The sequence below is a fragment of the Dermacentor andersoni genome, chromosome 8 (genome assembly GCF_023375885.2).
Source record: "Dermacentor andersoni chromosome 8, qqDerAnde1_hic_scaffold, whole genome shotgun sequence".
Taxonomy (NCBI): Eukaryota; Metazoa; Arthropoda; class Arachnida; order Ixodida; family Ixodidae; genus Dermacentor; species Dermacentor andersoni.
In genome coordinates, this window is record NC_092821.1 from 30,689,967 (window position 1) to 30,704,953 (window position 14,987).

The following is a 14,987-nucleotide window of genomic DNA, read 5'->3' on the forward strand; positions in this document are numbered from 1 at the left end:
CCAGGTTCGTGATTGCGTCGGCGTCCTGTTTTTGGGCTTTCCTGATTTTTCGCCCATCAATGAGTTTAGCTGTGCAGATCCGCCTGCGTACGCGGCCAGTCTGTAGTGTTACGTTTAATAGACAGATTTAGTTACACGTACGAGGAGACTTCACGCACGCAAACGTGAAAGCTCTACGTACCCTACGCGCACTGCACGTGAAACGCTTTTAGGTACACGTACACGACGCACGCTAAAAGCGACCATGTGTCGCCATCTATCGCCAGGTATAAACATTGCTGTAGCCATTGGCATACAAGACAAATCAAAGCCAAGCCAGTCGAGTGTGATTCGCGTGTAAAACACGTAAAAGTGTGTTCTTGTGCCGATCGGAGCTTCGCAATGCCTAAAAGTGCTATACCGCATGTTGTCCTGGAAGGGGTTGGACTCTCTTACCTCTCGCAACAAATCCAACTCGTTTTTAGAAAAACGAAGAGGCGGAGCTACCTTGTGGGCGTGTTTGGCTGCCATTTGCAATGGTGCTCTCGCTTGTTAGAGATCTCGCGAGACCGCCGCGCGGAGCTCTCTACGTGCGGAAGGAACGCACGCAAACTTTTGAGTTTCACGTACGTCCGCGCGACTCACGCAAACCCTTTGCGTTCTGTGCTGGCGCACTGCTCACACGTAAAGGCTGTACGTACGTAAAGCCTTTAGGTACGTGAAACTAAAACTGTCTAATATTTAGTGATCGCTGCCTAAGTTTTCGAGTGTGATGAGCCATTCGGCTCGCGTGGTTTGAGTGATGAATGCGAGGTCGGGAGTGGTGTCACTTGTTACACTGTTCCTTTGCCTCGTCGGTATGTTCGCGTCTGTGTTGAGTGTGAGGTGACACTGTGCAATTACTGTGTCTACATGGAGACCCTTCCAGTAGTCCTGCCTCTGGTCCTGCCACAGCATATTCTGGGTGTTAAAAAAGTCTATGATTACCAGGGGACTGTCCTTCGCGAAGCAGAAGGTGTCCGTAAAGGATTTGCCTAAGTTTACCCGCCTTTGGCTGGGGGGCAGTAAATTTTGACGACGAAGGTGATGTTTCTGGTTGCCTTTGTATTCTATTCCGAGTACATGTTGTACGTCCACGTTATCTATGGTTTTGTGTTGTATGGTTGCGATGGTTCTGTCTACCAATGTGGCTACCTTCTACTTGTCGTTTTGACTTGTGTGGTATTCTTCATAGCCATGGTGGGGGCGCTGCGAGCAGCCGAAGCGAGCGGACGCGTGTCACATGCGCTCCGTGAATTTCGGGTGTTTTGGCCCGCTCAAACCAATTAGATCGCCCAAATTTTTGTGGGAATCGACGCCGGAAGCGAAGCGGACCACGAGGACACCAAATTCAAGCCGGTACGTCCAAAATTTTCGGATTTACCGGACTTTGAATTTTCCGAGTGGCCGACCAGGCGCTAAGCATAACGAGGCCTAGTACGAGTACGGGGCTTCGAGGTCTTCCCCCGGCTTCAGCCAGCGGCGAGGCGGACCCAGAGCGATGGCCCGACACTACATCCCGAGCTACGACCACCTCACGATATCACGACTACTGACCACCGCCACCGAGGCGCAAGATTTCATGGAACAAGACCCGCACGAAGCCGTCGTCGCCGCACCATCGACGGCGGTAGGCCTACCCCGAGGAGGAGGCCCCCGACCGACCCCAGGCAGCACCCCAGCGACAACGTCGGCCCCCGCGTCGGCGTCAAACCCGCAAGTAAGCCATTTAATTCGAGATCCGGACCCGGAATGGGAAATCGCCATGTCTAGTCGGCAAAAGAGACGCCAGCGCGGAGGCCTGGTTTTGGCAGGAACGCCGCATGGCAACATCCAATCACAGAACGCCGCCATGATGTCAGGCGCCGCGCCAGCTGCGCCCGGCGAAGGAGTGAGAGGAGGAGCGCCGCCGCCGAGGAGGAGGCTGCCGCCGCTCCCGCGCGAAGATTTAAAGATCGTCCTGAGGCCGAAGGGACTCGCAGTCAAGGACTTGCACACGCACCAAGTGGCGCGGGCGGTGGTGGCAGCCACCGGCCAGGGCTGTAAGGCGGAATACTTTATAGTCCGGCTGCGCAACGGCTCCAATATCATAATCATCAGTACCAACGACGAAGAAGTGGCCCAGAAAATCAGACGAATCACTGAGCTGACTTTTGGCGGGAAGAGCTACGCAATGAACAGCCACGTCGCGGCGCCCGAGGGGACGCTGCGCGGAGTCATCCACGGTGTCGACCCGGGGACTCCGGCCGAAGAACTGAAGGCGAACCTCCGCGTCCGCACCCAAGGAGTAAAGGTCCTGGCAGCCAGAATGCTCGGGCGATCCAGCACCGCCGTCGTCACTTTCGACGGCCCACGTCTCCCCAAGCAAGTCATATATTACGGCGGGGAAATGTGGTGCTACGCGTATCGCCCGACGCGGCAAGTCTGCTACGCCTGCGGTCAGCAAGGACACCGGACAGACGTCTGCCCGAGCCCGGAGTCCAAGACCTGCCGGCAGTGCGGCAGCCAGCATCCAGTCGAAGGCCACGAGTGCACACCCAAGTGCCTGCTGTGCGGGGGCGACCACGCGGCCGGCACCAAGGACTGCAAGATGAGACTCAAGACGGCGAGCGAGCTGCGGTGGGGCAAGCCGCCACAGTCGCAGCAGCAGCGCCGCAGCCGCAGCAAGAGCCACGGCGGCGGCGGAGCCAGACGTCCACGGTGGTTCTCGGACGAGGGTGACGAGAGCCAGCAGAGGGGGCGGAGCCGTAGCCGGAGCCGAGACCGGGACGGGTCCTGGCCACCCCCACCTCCGAAGGCCCAGCAGCCAAAGAAGCAGCAGCAACAGAAGCAAGGAGGAGTTAAGGTAAGCTGGGGAGCCGGCCCTCCCATCACGCTTTTTCCAGATGCTCCGCACTCAAACCCAAACACAGACAATACCAAGGACAAAATAATTGAGGAACTAAGGAAAGAAAACCAACAATTAAGGAGACAACTTAATGACATAATTAAAGAACTACAAGAGATTAGACGGCTAGGTTTCGTCTCGCCGCCCTCGTACTCCTCGCCTATTAGGGTAGCTTCGCCACCGAAGACCCCTAGCCCCGTTCAACAGGTGACCGGAGAACTAAGCTTTAATGATAAGCTAGAGAGCTTTATGCAAAGTATGCAGCAAGTGCAACAAGAAACACAGAAACAGATGAAGGATATGCAGAAGGAACTGCAGAATACCCAACAAAAGATGGCCCTCCAGAAGCAGGGATTCCGAAACTACATTAAGAACCAGAACACTCAAAAGATAATAGACTCTAGAGAAAGACTCTTTAACGAGCGCCGTTTTGGCGGTAGCACAGAAACCCTAGGAGCGACTAACCCATCGACCTCAACAACATGGCAGGAAACAACCAATTAGAGATTTGGCAGTGGAACTGCAGGGGCTACAAGCGCAAGCAAGGGCTCCTGCAGCAACTCATTTATCACAGAGGAACCGCGCCAGACTTGATACTACTACAGGAAACCTTTAGCACTCCGGCACTTAGGGGCTACACGTGCCTGGAGAAAGGGAATACCGCGACACTCATAAGTAACAAAATCGTCACCATAGCTCACGACGAGATTAAGGATACAAATATCGAGCACGTGATAACGGAGATTATTCCTAAAAAGAAAAGGAAATCGAAGAGCACTTTCGTAATTAACGTATACAGCTCGCCCAAACGAAGGGACGGGGACTTTCTAAAACTTTTCGCCGAAGCCAAGAGGCTAGCGGGACACAACAGCCTAGTGATAGCGGGAGATTTCAACGCTAAGAGCCACCTGTGGGGTTACGCCAAAGAGGATAAGAAAGGGAGGGCGATTAGCACGGCCGCGGAAAATGCGGGATGCGAGCTCCTAACCGACGAGGCCCAGCTTACCAGAATGGGTAACAGCGTCAGTGTTGACACGTGCCCCGACCTCACGTTTGTCAAGAACGCCAAGAACGCGGAACGGGAGAACCTGCTGGAAAACCTGGGCAGCGACCACCACGTCCTCCGCCTAGTACTCGAGGCGGAAAACACGAAGAGAAAGATCGGCTCGACCAGACTGACGGACTGGGACGCCTTCAGAAGACACTGCAGAGAACTGGGCGGCGACATCACTTCCCCGGAAGAATGGAGCCAACAGTTGAAGCAAATCCAGGAGCTCTACACCCGCGAGGTGGACAGAACAGAACAGACACCGGAGGTGGACAAGCGGCTGCTGGGGCTATGGGAAGCACGCCGCGGCCTCACCAAGCGCTGGAAGAAGCAGAGAATGAACAAGAAGCTAAAGAAGAAGATTGCGGAGATCACCAAGAAGGCCGAGGAGTACGCGACGCAACTGGCCAGACAGGGGTGGCAGCAATTCACCGACTCGCTAAACGGCACCCTCAGCACGGCCAGGACGTGGCAGATACTCCGAGGCCTACTGGACCCCAGCAAGAGCAAGCGAGAGAGCAGCAACTCGATCCAGAGGCTGATCCACCTATTCCAAGGCACCGACGAGCAGCTGCTCGAGGAGGTCCGCAAGAAATGCTACGGAACGAGAGAGCCGGAGGGATACCGCGGTGAGTACCGAGGCGAAGACAACCCGGACATGGACCGACCCATCTCGAGGGAGGAGGTCGTCGAGGTCATCAGATCGGCCACCAAGAACACGGCGGCGGGAGCGGACAGAGTCCGGAACTCCCTCATACGCAACCTGAGCAACGGAGCGATAGACCAGCTCGTCAAGTACCTAAACACGCTGTGGCAAGAAGGGAAAGTTCCGGCGGAGTGGAAGCACGCCATCGTCGTAATGATCCCCAAGCCCAGAAAGAAAATCCAGATTGAGAACCTGAGGCCCATCTCGCTGACGTCGTGCCTAGGAAAACTCTACGAGAAAATCGTCACCAAGCGCATCCAGCGGCACCTAGAAAACGGAAGATACTATCCAAACTCGATGTTTGGGTTCAGGGCCCACCTGTCGACGCAAGACGTTCTGCTGCAGCTCGAGAAGGAAGTCCTGACTACAATGCCGAGAAAGGGCGAAAACGTCGTCATGGCCCTCGACGTCAAAGGGGCCTTTGACAACGTCAGCCACGAGGCCATCATGGAGGGCCTCAACAATACAAACTGCGGCAGGAAGACCCACGACTACGTCAGGGACTTCCTCTCGGGCAGAACGGCGACGGTCGGCCTGGGCGAGCTGAGGAGTGGTATCTTTGCAACGCCTAGTAGAGGTACGCCCCAAGGCTCGGTAATCTCGCCCGTACTGTTTAACGTGGCGATGCTGGGCCTAGCGCAGAGACTCGAAAAGATCCAGGGAATCCGGCACGCGCTGTATGTGGACGACATCACGGTCTGGACCACCTGCGGAACCTTGGAAGAAAAGCGAGCGGCGCTGCAAGATGCGGCCAAGTGCGTCGAAGACTACGTGAAGGAGAGGGGCCTCAGGTGCTCCGCCGAAAAGTCCGAACTGCTAAGAGTCGGCAGACATCCCACCAAGGCGAAACTGGAGGTCAGCCTCGAAGGACAACTCATCCCCGAACGCAACATGATACGCGTCCTCGGCATGTGGCTGCAAGGCAGCAGAAAGTGCAACCACACCATCGGCCTCCTCAAGAAGTCGACCGAGAACGTGAGCAGAATGATAAGCAGGGTCTCCCAGAAGAGGCACGGCATGAGAGAAGAAGACACTCTCAAGCTCGTCAACAGCCTGATCGTCAGCAGAGTCATGTACTCGCTACCCTACCAAGTGAGGACTAAAACGACCAACGAAGAGATTGAAGTCGTCCTGAGGAAAGCCTACAAGACGGCGCTGCACCTGCCGAGAAACACCTCCAACGAAAAGCTGATGCAACTAGGGGTGAGCAACACCTTCGTCAAAATGGCGGAAGCACAGCGGAAAGCGCAAATGAAAAGACTAACGGGGACCTACACGGGGCGAAACCTGATCGGTAGGCTGGGCTTCGAAATAGGAGACGTCGACCGGTACGAGGACGTACCGGCGGGAATTCGGAAAACCTTTAATGTAAAGCCTATACCGAAGAACATGGATCCCAGGCTCCACGAAGGCAGAAGGAAAGCTAGGGCCGAATACATAGAAAAGACAGTGGCTAGAGAAGAGAACACTCCCTTCACTCTCTTCAGTTTAATAGGAAGCGAGGCAAAGGCCATCGCGGTAGTAATGAACAAGGAGGAAAAGCTTGTCTCGTGCGTCTCGGCCGAGATGCGGAGCGTAGCTGAAGCCGAGGAAATCGCCGTGGCGCTGGCGGCGATGCAAGGATATAGGGAGAATAAATCGCTAAATATTCTCACAGACTCGAAAGAGACTTGTCGCAACTACATGAGGGGCAGAATATGCAAAACTGCCCTTAGGATCCTCAAAGGGGGTAACCCCTCGGAGGAGGCGAAAATCAAACACAATCTGATCTGGATACCTGGACACGAGGGCATAAGGGGTAACGAGGCGGCGGACGGTCTAGCTCGAGCTAATAGATTCCGGGCTGGGCAGCAGCAGGAGTACCGCGCTAGTTACGCCGGGATCCTCAGTGACAGTTATTCGGAATTACTGCAACACTACAGGGGGACTAGATTCAAGTACCCACCGCCCCATAAAGCGCTGACGAAGGAGGAAGCAACGGGCTGGCGTAGGCTCCAGACAAACACCTTCCCCAACCTTTTCATATTCGACAAGATGTTCCCAACGCAGTATAGGGACACCTGCCCCTGGTGCGGGGCTACACCCACACTCTATCACATAACTTGGGAGTGCGAACGAAACGACGCATTCCGCGATCATAAACCCCCGAGTGCGGAGCATTGGGAGAGCCGGCTCGTCAGCTGCGAACTCGCCGTCCAAAGAAGGATGGTGGAGCACGCTAGGGACGCGGCCAAACTCAGTGGAGCCCTGGACTGAGGGACCACCCGTGCTGAAGAGGCTTCCCTTCGACGAGAAGACAGCGTGAAGAAGAGAAGACCTCGATCCGCGAGAATTCCATTTTATAATTCAATAAATGTTTTTCTCTCTCTCTCTCTCATAGCCATGTAGTGTTGGTCGGGTACCGGGCTCTTGTAGGGCTATGACCACCAGTGACTTTAAGGAATGAGTGATCACGTTTGTCGGCAGCCCTTTCTTCCTTCGGTAGCCACAGCAGTTCCACTGCCAAATCTCTAAGTTTTCTTTGAATTGCCTGTATGGTCTAGGCATTCTTGGATGTTGTGGTCGGTGATGTCATGATGTGGTTTGGTTCTGCCACAGGTGTATTCTTGTAAAGGTTCTGCCGCAGTGTCTTACGTAGTTTTATAGAATGAAGCTGGTTCTTAAGCTTCCTGTACACAGTGGATTCCATGTGTTTCATTGGTGCATCTGTACTTTGTATTGCAGTCTGTGTTATTTGTTCCAAATGGGCGCATGTAGCGTCCACGAAGCCTTACTTCTGGGAGCGGATGGCATCGACATGGGTTTGTAGGTCAATAATGGCATTGTGTGGAGCCATCTCTTTTAGTATTTTTGTCTGATGTATCACTTTTTGTTTGAGTTGTCTGTTTTCTTGGGTGCGTCTTCGTATCTGTGCGTGCATGCCCGCGAGTTCCTGTTCAAATTTCACAGATGGTGGCGTCTGTGGTTTTTTTATACGAGGGCGAGGCTACTGCTGACCAGCTTACCGCGTGTGCTTTGGTGGTAGTCCTCTTGAGTGAGGCTTCCTTGGTCTTCCTTGGTTGGCATTGCTGGGGCCCCTTTTTTTTGAGTGCCGCGGTCGTTGGTGCTGCCTGCTGTCCTTGCTTGGGCGTCGACCGAGATCGCCGTCTGGGCGACATAAATTGAGACCGGGGGCGAGAGAAGGAGCGGGACCTGGACCTCGTGTTAGAACCAGACCGGGATCCGTAGATGCTCGAAGACTCCGAGTAGTCGAAGTCGGAGTCTTCCCGCTCGGAGCTGAACCATCGCGGGCGAAGGTTAGCCGCCTTGGTCGACTGAGTGACCGGGTGGGGCAGTCGTTGGGGTTTGGGTGTGGTGGTGGAGGCAGGCTTCCATGTGTGGGGTATGCGCTTGAGCTTGTTATTGCACCCTGCTGCGGCCATGAGGTTGGCCCCTCCGTGCAGGGCGCACATCGGAACACAACTGTGTCCAGCGTCTGGGTTAACTGGTTACAAATGTTGCACGCAATAACCGTTAGGTTGCAACAGACGTCTGGTCTGTGTCCGGTGGTTCTACAGATGGAGCACAACTGGCTTGTCGGCTGGTGGTCTCGGCAAGCCATCTCCCCTTCGAAGAAGTACGCAAATCTAGGCACCTGGGGTCCCTCGAAGTGGAGTAGGGCTGTCTGGGATTGTCCGAGCATACGGGCCCGCACAATGGGGACTCCACGTGTGCGGACCCGAAGATTCGCCATAAGCTCTTCTTCGCCGGTGCCTATGTCGATGCCGTGTACTACACCTTTAAGCAGGCCCTCGGGTGTTGATAGATACACCTTAACAGGGCGTGATCGTCCGTGAAAGGTGAGGCTCATAATTTTCATGAGGGTGGCCGCCGTGGCCTCGTGAGGGGTGCTCACGATGATGAAGTTCGAGCCGCGTCGCAGGCGGCTCCCCTCCGGTGGCTCCGGAAGGGAGCAAGTCGGCTCCCCTCCGGTGGCTTAGACGATCGCCTTGGCCATTTGGTGGGTCCGTAGTTTTTGAACAATGAGGCCCGGGGTCGGGCGGATGATTTTACGTGAGTGCGTGGGAGTGGAGGCACGCGTCTGCGAGGCATGTTCCTTGCAGCCGCGTCTTCAGAAATAGGTGTACCGGCTCCTCGCTCCTCGCAGGTAACTTGCGACGTGGCTTTCACGGCGGCGGCTGGAGCCTGGGTTAGAGCTAGCCCTAACGGCATGGTTTTGGATGCCGCGGTTTGGCGGACTTGGTCTTGCTCACCAGTGGATTGTTGTTTTTGCGGGCGGCGTTTCCGATGAAGGGAAACGACCGTTTACCCCCGGGATTTTTTACTGTGGAGCTACACCTAGAGCACGGGAGACGGCCCTGACAAGGCGTCGTCAAGCAGGGGTCTCGGGTGACTCTCGCTTACAACTTCCACAGTTTGGGTATCGGTGGGTTGATGAGCAATGGTGCCTGGGTTTCCCAAGATCGTAGCGTTCCGAGCTGGGTCGCCCGCATAGCTCACCGTCGACACTGTGGCTGCTTGCGGATCTCCGAGCTCCCGCGCGCCAGAGTTCGGCGTTAGGGCTAACCCTACTGTCGGCGCGGCCGAACGAATAGGGCTCTCGTTGGACTTAAAAACGGCGGCTCACCGAAGTTGGGTTCCGGTGATTCTCTTTATGTTTACAAAGATACTCCACTGATCCCAGTGGTGCAAGGAGATTTAGGCGCTTAGGAAATTCGATATCACGAAGCCGGTGTGAAGCACGTCTGCACACCTCGAGCTTCTTATTTCCTTCACTGAGAGAGACAGCGCATGCTGCACGTCTGCTGCGAAGCACGTCTGTACACCTCGAGCTTCTTATTCCCTTCACTGAGAGACACAACGCATGCTCAGTTGGCTTGTGTTGCTAGTACGGCTCGTTTCAAAGATGTAGATGCGTTTTTTCGAGGACCAAAATCCAATGGCATGCATGATTCTTGAACCACGTCATGTAAAGAAATGAGGGATCACGCGCGTAAGCCAGTCCTCAGAATAACTTTTGGAAAGCGAAGAAACTGTGTTAGAAATGGGTCTGCGTGCGCGAAATATATGATAGGCTGTGGTTATGCAGTGTGTGTGTGTGGGGGGGGGGGGGGGGATGATGGCCTCAAGTCCCTAGTATCCACATGTTTTATGTTTTTACCATGTCATTCTCGTGGCTGTCTTCCTTATTTTTTGGTTTCTGTTGTTTTCATAGCTTCAAAAAGTTGTGGTTACGTATTCTCTGTAGGTACTCAAAGAAGCATATTCTGTGAATAAGGTGTACTTGAAGTTCAGCTCCAATCATGTGTGATTGAGTTCTTTTTCCTCGTCGTTCTCGGTCTGCGTGACCATAAACCATCACCAAATAACGCACCTTCTCCTTCTAAACACACCACTTTCCTATAGCAAAGCTAAACGCGAAGAAGCCAGTTATATTACAATATTCAGGTACGCCGCACAAGAAATCAGCTAGTTCTTTTTGTTCAGCAGCGCATCAACAAATGTACACACTAGTCATAGGGCCCCCAAAAATAACGCACAGCCATGTTATATAACGCGGTGTATGAAATTATTGCCGACAGCTAAGGCATTATCGAGATAAAATTATTATACTTGTTAAAGGAGACAGAAAATGAGGGTTCACTTTCGATGAATACATGATCTCTTACAAAGTAAAATTATCAAAACGTACAGAAAAAAGCACAGCACAAAGCAGCACCACACACAATCATTTTTTTGCACTGTTTATAATTTTAGCTGATACCATGAACCAAATATTCCAGCAACAAGTAATGTCAAGGTAATTTAAAATACTTTTATGCGTAAGATTCATTGATATGCATAGGCAGGTTGCCACGAAAAAAATATCCGACATATTGTGATGGCACCTTACGATGGTTAGCGCACCGCGAAGTCCTTTTGAAAGCTTTGAATGGCACTGCCCGCTATCATGGGACTACGTTTATTGTGACATTTCACGAGTAATTACCCCGATATCATTTCAAAATAATGCAACGTGCACACCTTCCGTTGAAACACAACTTACCTGAATAACAACCTTCCCTATGTGTTTTCCGGAGGCAACGAAGCGAAAGGCCTGCTCAGTCTCGTTTAGGTTGAACCTGATGACATCGAGAGGACGCACCACGCCAGAATCGATCCCCTTCTGGACGAGCTCCGCGATGCGACGCTTGTGAGCCGAAGTGACGGGGTCATCACGGAGCAGGCTGTCAATCATGACTCCGTGGAAGGCGACATTTTTGAGGAACACCGACAGGCCTAGATTGTTGTCCTCGAACAGGTCAAACTTGCCGATCTCCAGGAACCGGCCATGCGGCGCCAAGCACCGTACGCTGGCCTGCAGCTTATCTTCGGACAACGAGTTGAGCACCAGGTCCACGCCTGAGGGGAAGGCGCAGCGTAGGAACGTATTGGTGTGATTTCCGGCAGGTCAGCTTTTAAAAGCGGGCTACGTGAAAGCATGTATCTAACCGGAACGGCTACGTAAGAAGCTAATACCGCAAATATATGCGGCGATTTAGCATAAATGACTCTGTTACTAGTATAACAGACCATTTACTGCTATCATGAAAAATATCGTTCTGCGCCGACTGGCTGGCGATGACTAAAAAGAAAAAAAATTGGCAATACTCCGCGCCCGACTTTCATGACAAGTTGGTTAGAAATGTTTTAAACCAACGCCCTCACTTTGAGGCTGCTAGCGTGACTTCAACTCTTGTTTTACCGATGAGACACAAGTCTGTTACCCACAACGACAATATTTGTTAGGCCGCTATCCACAAGCACTGCCTCTATGCGACCTGAAGCTGCCCTAGGTAGTGTCACAATGCTGTCACGGATTGGCTCGGCAAAGGTAGTCGTTGGGTTGGAGTAATATTAGACAGGAGTTTGTAATGAAATCACAAATGAGGCACTGTTGAATGTACGGGCTTCCATGCTTTCATTCGTCCTCTCACTTGCCAATGTCTGTATTTTACAACTGTGGTGAACGCTAGAAAAACAATGAAAACGTTCTTTTGGGCATTTTTACTGTGACAAAATTAAAACGGGAGAATTATAAACACTCATAAAAGCGCATTATATTAGGCAAAATTAGGCACATTGAAGTATATCCTGGGAAAGTGGCGTTTGCGCCACTTACAGGTAGCCATTTCTGATTCCATGGTGTCAACTAGTATTATCTTTTTCAAGGTGTCCGAAATATCTTCAAAGTTTGCTGTAGCGAATGGTAACGTGGTCATTCACCGCCGGTTGACGGCACATAGACTCCCAGCTTTCGCGGATGAAAACGACATCAAAAGCAGTCCCTGCATTATCATACAAAGAAATCGAGGTAACCATGATTTAGTAAGGAGACTCAAATTTCCGGCCTGACTCAAAAAAAAAAAAGGGAGTCTTGCAAGTGAAGAAGTGGCAAGCACGTGTTACCTGAGAAATTCGCCAATTCGTGCTTTATATCTTATAATTTTACGATGCTTTAATATCATGACTTATATTCTAGGGCCACATCTGTTTGTTTCCTTTTAGCTTTCATCAAGATGGCAGTGCAACGGGGCTAAGTAGATAAGTTCGAGAGCAGTGGTTCTGTAGAAGTTTTATGAACTCTCCATCTTTTGTCTTGATCCCTTCGTGCCTCTTTCCTGTGCTGGGCTGTCGAGTTGGGTAACATGAAAATGTATGCAGCATAATTTTGATGATGCTTCAGAAACGTGTACAGAATCAGCATATGATGTTCAATAACTATTACTTCTGAAGAGATAACGAAAGACAGTGACGTTAAGCAGAGCGTATCTATGGATACATACCTGCTACTATAGAAAGCAAAAATGTATGACAGGGCATCCGGAAGATCATGAAGGGAAACAAAGATTGCATGTCCTAGGGATATGTGCTCGTTCATTGGGCTGAACCTCGATAGGAAGAGCGCTTTCAGAAAGGTGGGAAGCTCCGGCTTTCTAGCCTATATTGCAATGTCCCCACCTTCGCAGTAGTTACGGGATATAGCGTATGACAAGCCGTGAAAGTTTTCTACGGGAAGGCAGTTCGATAAGATCCGCATACAGCGCGAAGGGAACATTGGCTCTGACAACTTAACTCACCATTATTGAAAAGAATCGTAGGAACTGGCGAAAATAACCTTTATTAGACATACAGCAAAGAAGACTCTAAAGCGGGCATCTTTGGAAGACTGAGGTCTCCTGGCCCAGTGCATTTTTCATGTGTTGCACCAGAAGCGGTCACGATTTTTGTAAACGTTCAAGCGGAGTGGCTCCCTCCAACCAGTTGTCGAGGCGCTTGCTCGGTGGTAATTTAGAAAGCACTGTTTCAGAAAGTGCAGACTATGCAAGTGGCAAAGCACTCCCGCAAGTTGGTGAGCATGGATTTCTGTTATACATTCTGCATACTCTGGCGTCACTAATAGCTGCTTGAAGTTATCATATGGTTTGTGCGCGCTCTCTTGTATGAGTGTAGCACATGGTCAGTTGAAAAGTGTCGAGCGTGCTGCGCATTATCTTAGATTCTGAATACTATCTTCGTGCTGCGTATTCCGCTGGTTGTGGGGGTTAGAGTAAATTTTCTATACTTGTAGACTATAGAAGCGACGAAATGAGGTGCCACGGTGACAAGCAGAATAGTTGACTGTGACCTCGAGGGTTAACATTCATTAGCTGTAACTGCATTAAAATACGCATACCGCTATTACCGCATGCGAAGCCTACTGCAGGTGTGATCTCGCGAGTAGCGAGGAAAACTAAAGAGAGAAAGTACCTTGAACGCAGCGTTCTTTTGAAGACAAACAATCATTGTGGGCCAATCACATTACGCGCCGTTCAGTGGAAGAGCTTTTTAAGGCTTTCATAAAGTGCTTTACGGGGTGAATACATCGGTTAGTTATCTCTTGGTGTTTATGAGGAACTCGACATTAGGCGTGAACATGATGGTAGGTGGCGTACACGTGTGCTCAACGAGCATCTGTTTTTATTATTGATGTGACCTAGATACACTACTAACGACAAAAAACTCATGGCCCACTTGAGAAGACATTGGACATTTCAAGGAAGCAAGTAGTATTGACCTTACCATCCTTGCCCTTCTTATTGATATTCGCAGCATTACCGTCCATGTCTACTGTTACATAGAAGATTGGTTGAGTTCTATTTGTATCTAGCCGAACCATCAAAACAACTTTGTACTAGGCTCAATACTTCGTATACCCCACCGAGGCGCCCGTGTCAGCAGTTTTTAGTGCGTTGCGACAACACTTAATCGAGCACATGAGTATTGGACCCTCCCGCGTATAGCCTTGCGCAGCATAGGCATATTCGGGGAAAAGAGGATCCTGGGGGCTGAGCCAATGCCTGGTGTTTGGACGCTTAAGACCCCTTGTGAGAGGCAACATATGTCTCTGGTTTTCGTTTCATATAGACGGCATCCTCCGGGCTGACCCATCCGGCGGAAATCGACCGGTAGATTCCGCCGGTCGAATGCGATATAAAGCCGTGTCTGAACGCAAGCCGATAGACTGTAGATGTGCACCAAATGAACTGTACAATCGCCCTTTAAACATGGCAGAGCTGAAAGCTTCTATAACATTCTGCAACAGGCCCACACCAGGATCATGTCATGCTCGCTACATGATTAAACACTGGAGCCCCGAAACACACATTCTCCTCCTTTCACTCTAACAGAATTTAGTCTGAAGGTTACATCCCCTCAGCATGAAAGGAAGCTGGTGTGATTCCCATTCATAATGAAGGAAAAGATCGGTCTCTCCTAAAGAAGTTACAGGCCGATCGCAGTTACCAGTTGAATTTGTGATGTCTGAATTACTGGCTAATTGTCGAGCACTGCACTTCTTAGAACCGAACAAATTTTTTGATCCACACCAATATGGATTCAGGCAGGCAGATTTACCACCTACGATCTAGTGCACATCGAAGCAAACATACGGGACGCTTTCGTACACAGACATTTCTTGCCAGTTTTCCTTGACATGGAATATCTGAATGATACCACATGGCGCTACGACATATTGAAAGATATTAGCGCGATGGGCATCCGAGGAAATATACTCAATGTGACTGCAAGCTACCGGTGAAAACGTACTTTTCGCGTGAAAGTAGGTGGAACACTGTCGAAACAGTGTGTGCAGAAAACAGGAAGGCCCAAAGGATGTGTGCTAAACTGCACTCTTTTCATTGTCAAAATTAATACACTACGTGGACCGCTGCATCACCCCATGTTTAACTCTATATGCTTTAACGGCCTGCAAATCGGATTTAAATCTTGTAACCTTGCCATTTGTG

General features: G+C 51.2%; 1 protein-coding gene across 1 annotated transcript in view; it reads right to left on the reverse strand.

Annotated features, from left to right (window-relative positions):
- The window catches only part of LOC126526150 (fatty acid synthase-like), a 178,127-nt gene that overhangs the window by 10,168 nt on the left and 152,972 nt on the right, over positions 1-14,987 (reverse strand). The window contains exon 21 of the mRNA XM_050174098.2: positions 10,706-11,061. Coding sequence (XP_050030055.2) covers positions 10,706-11,061 — 356 coding nt within the window. The remainder of the gene's footprint in view (positions 1-10,705; positions 11,062-14,987) is intronic.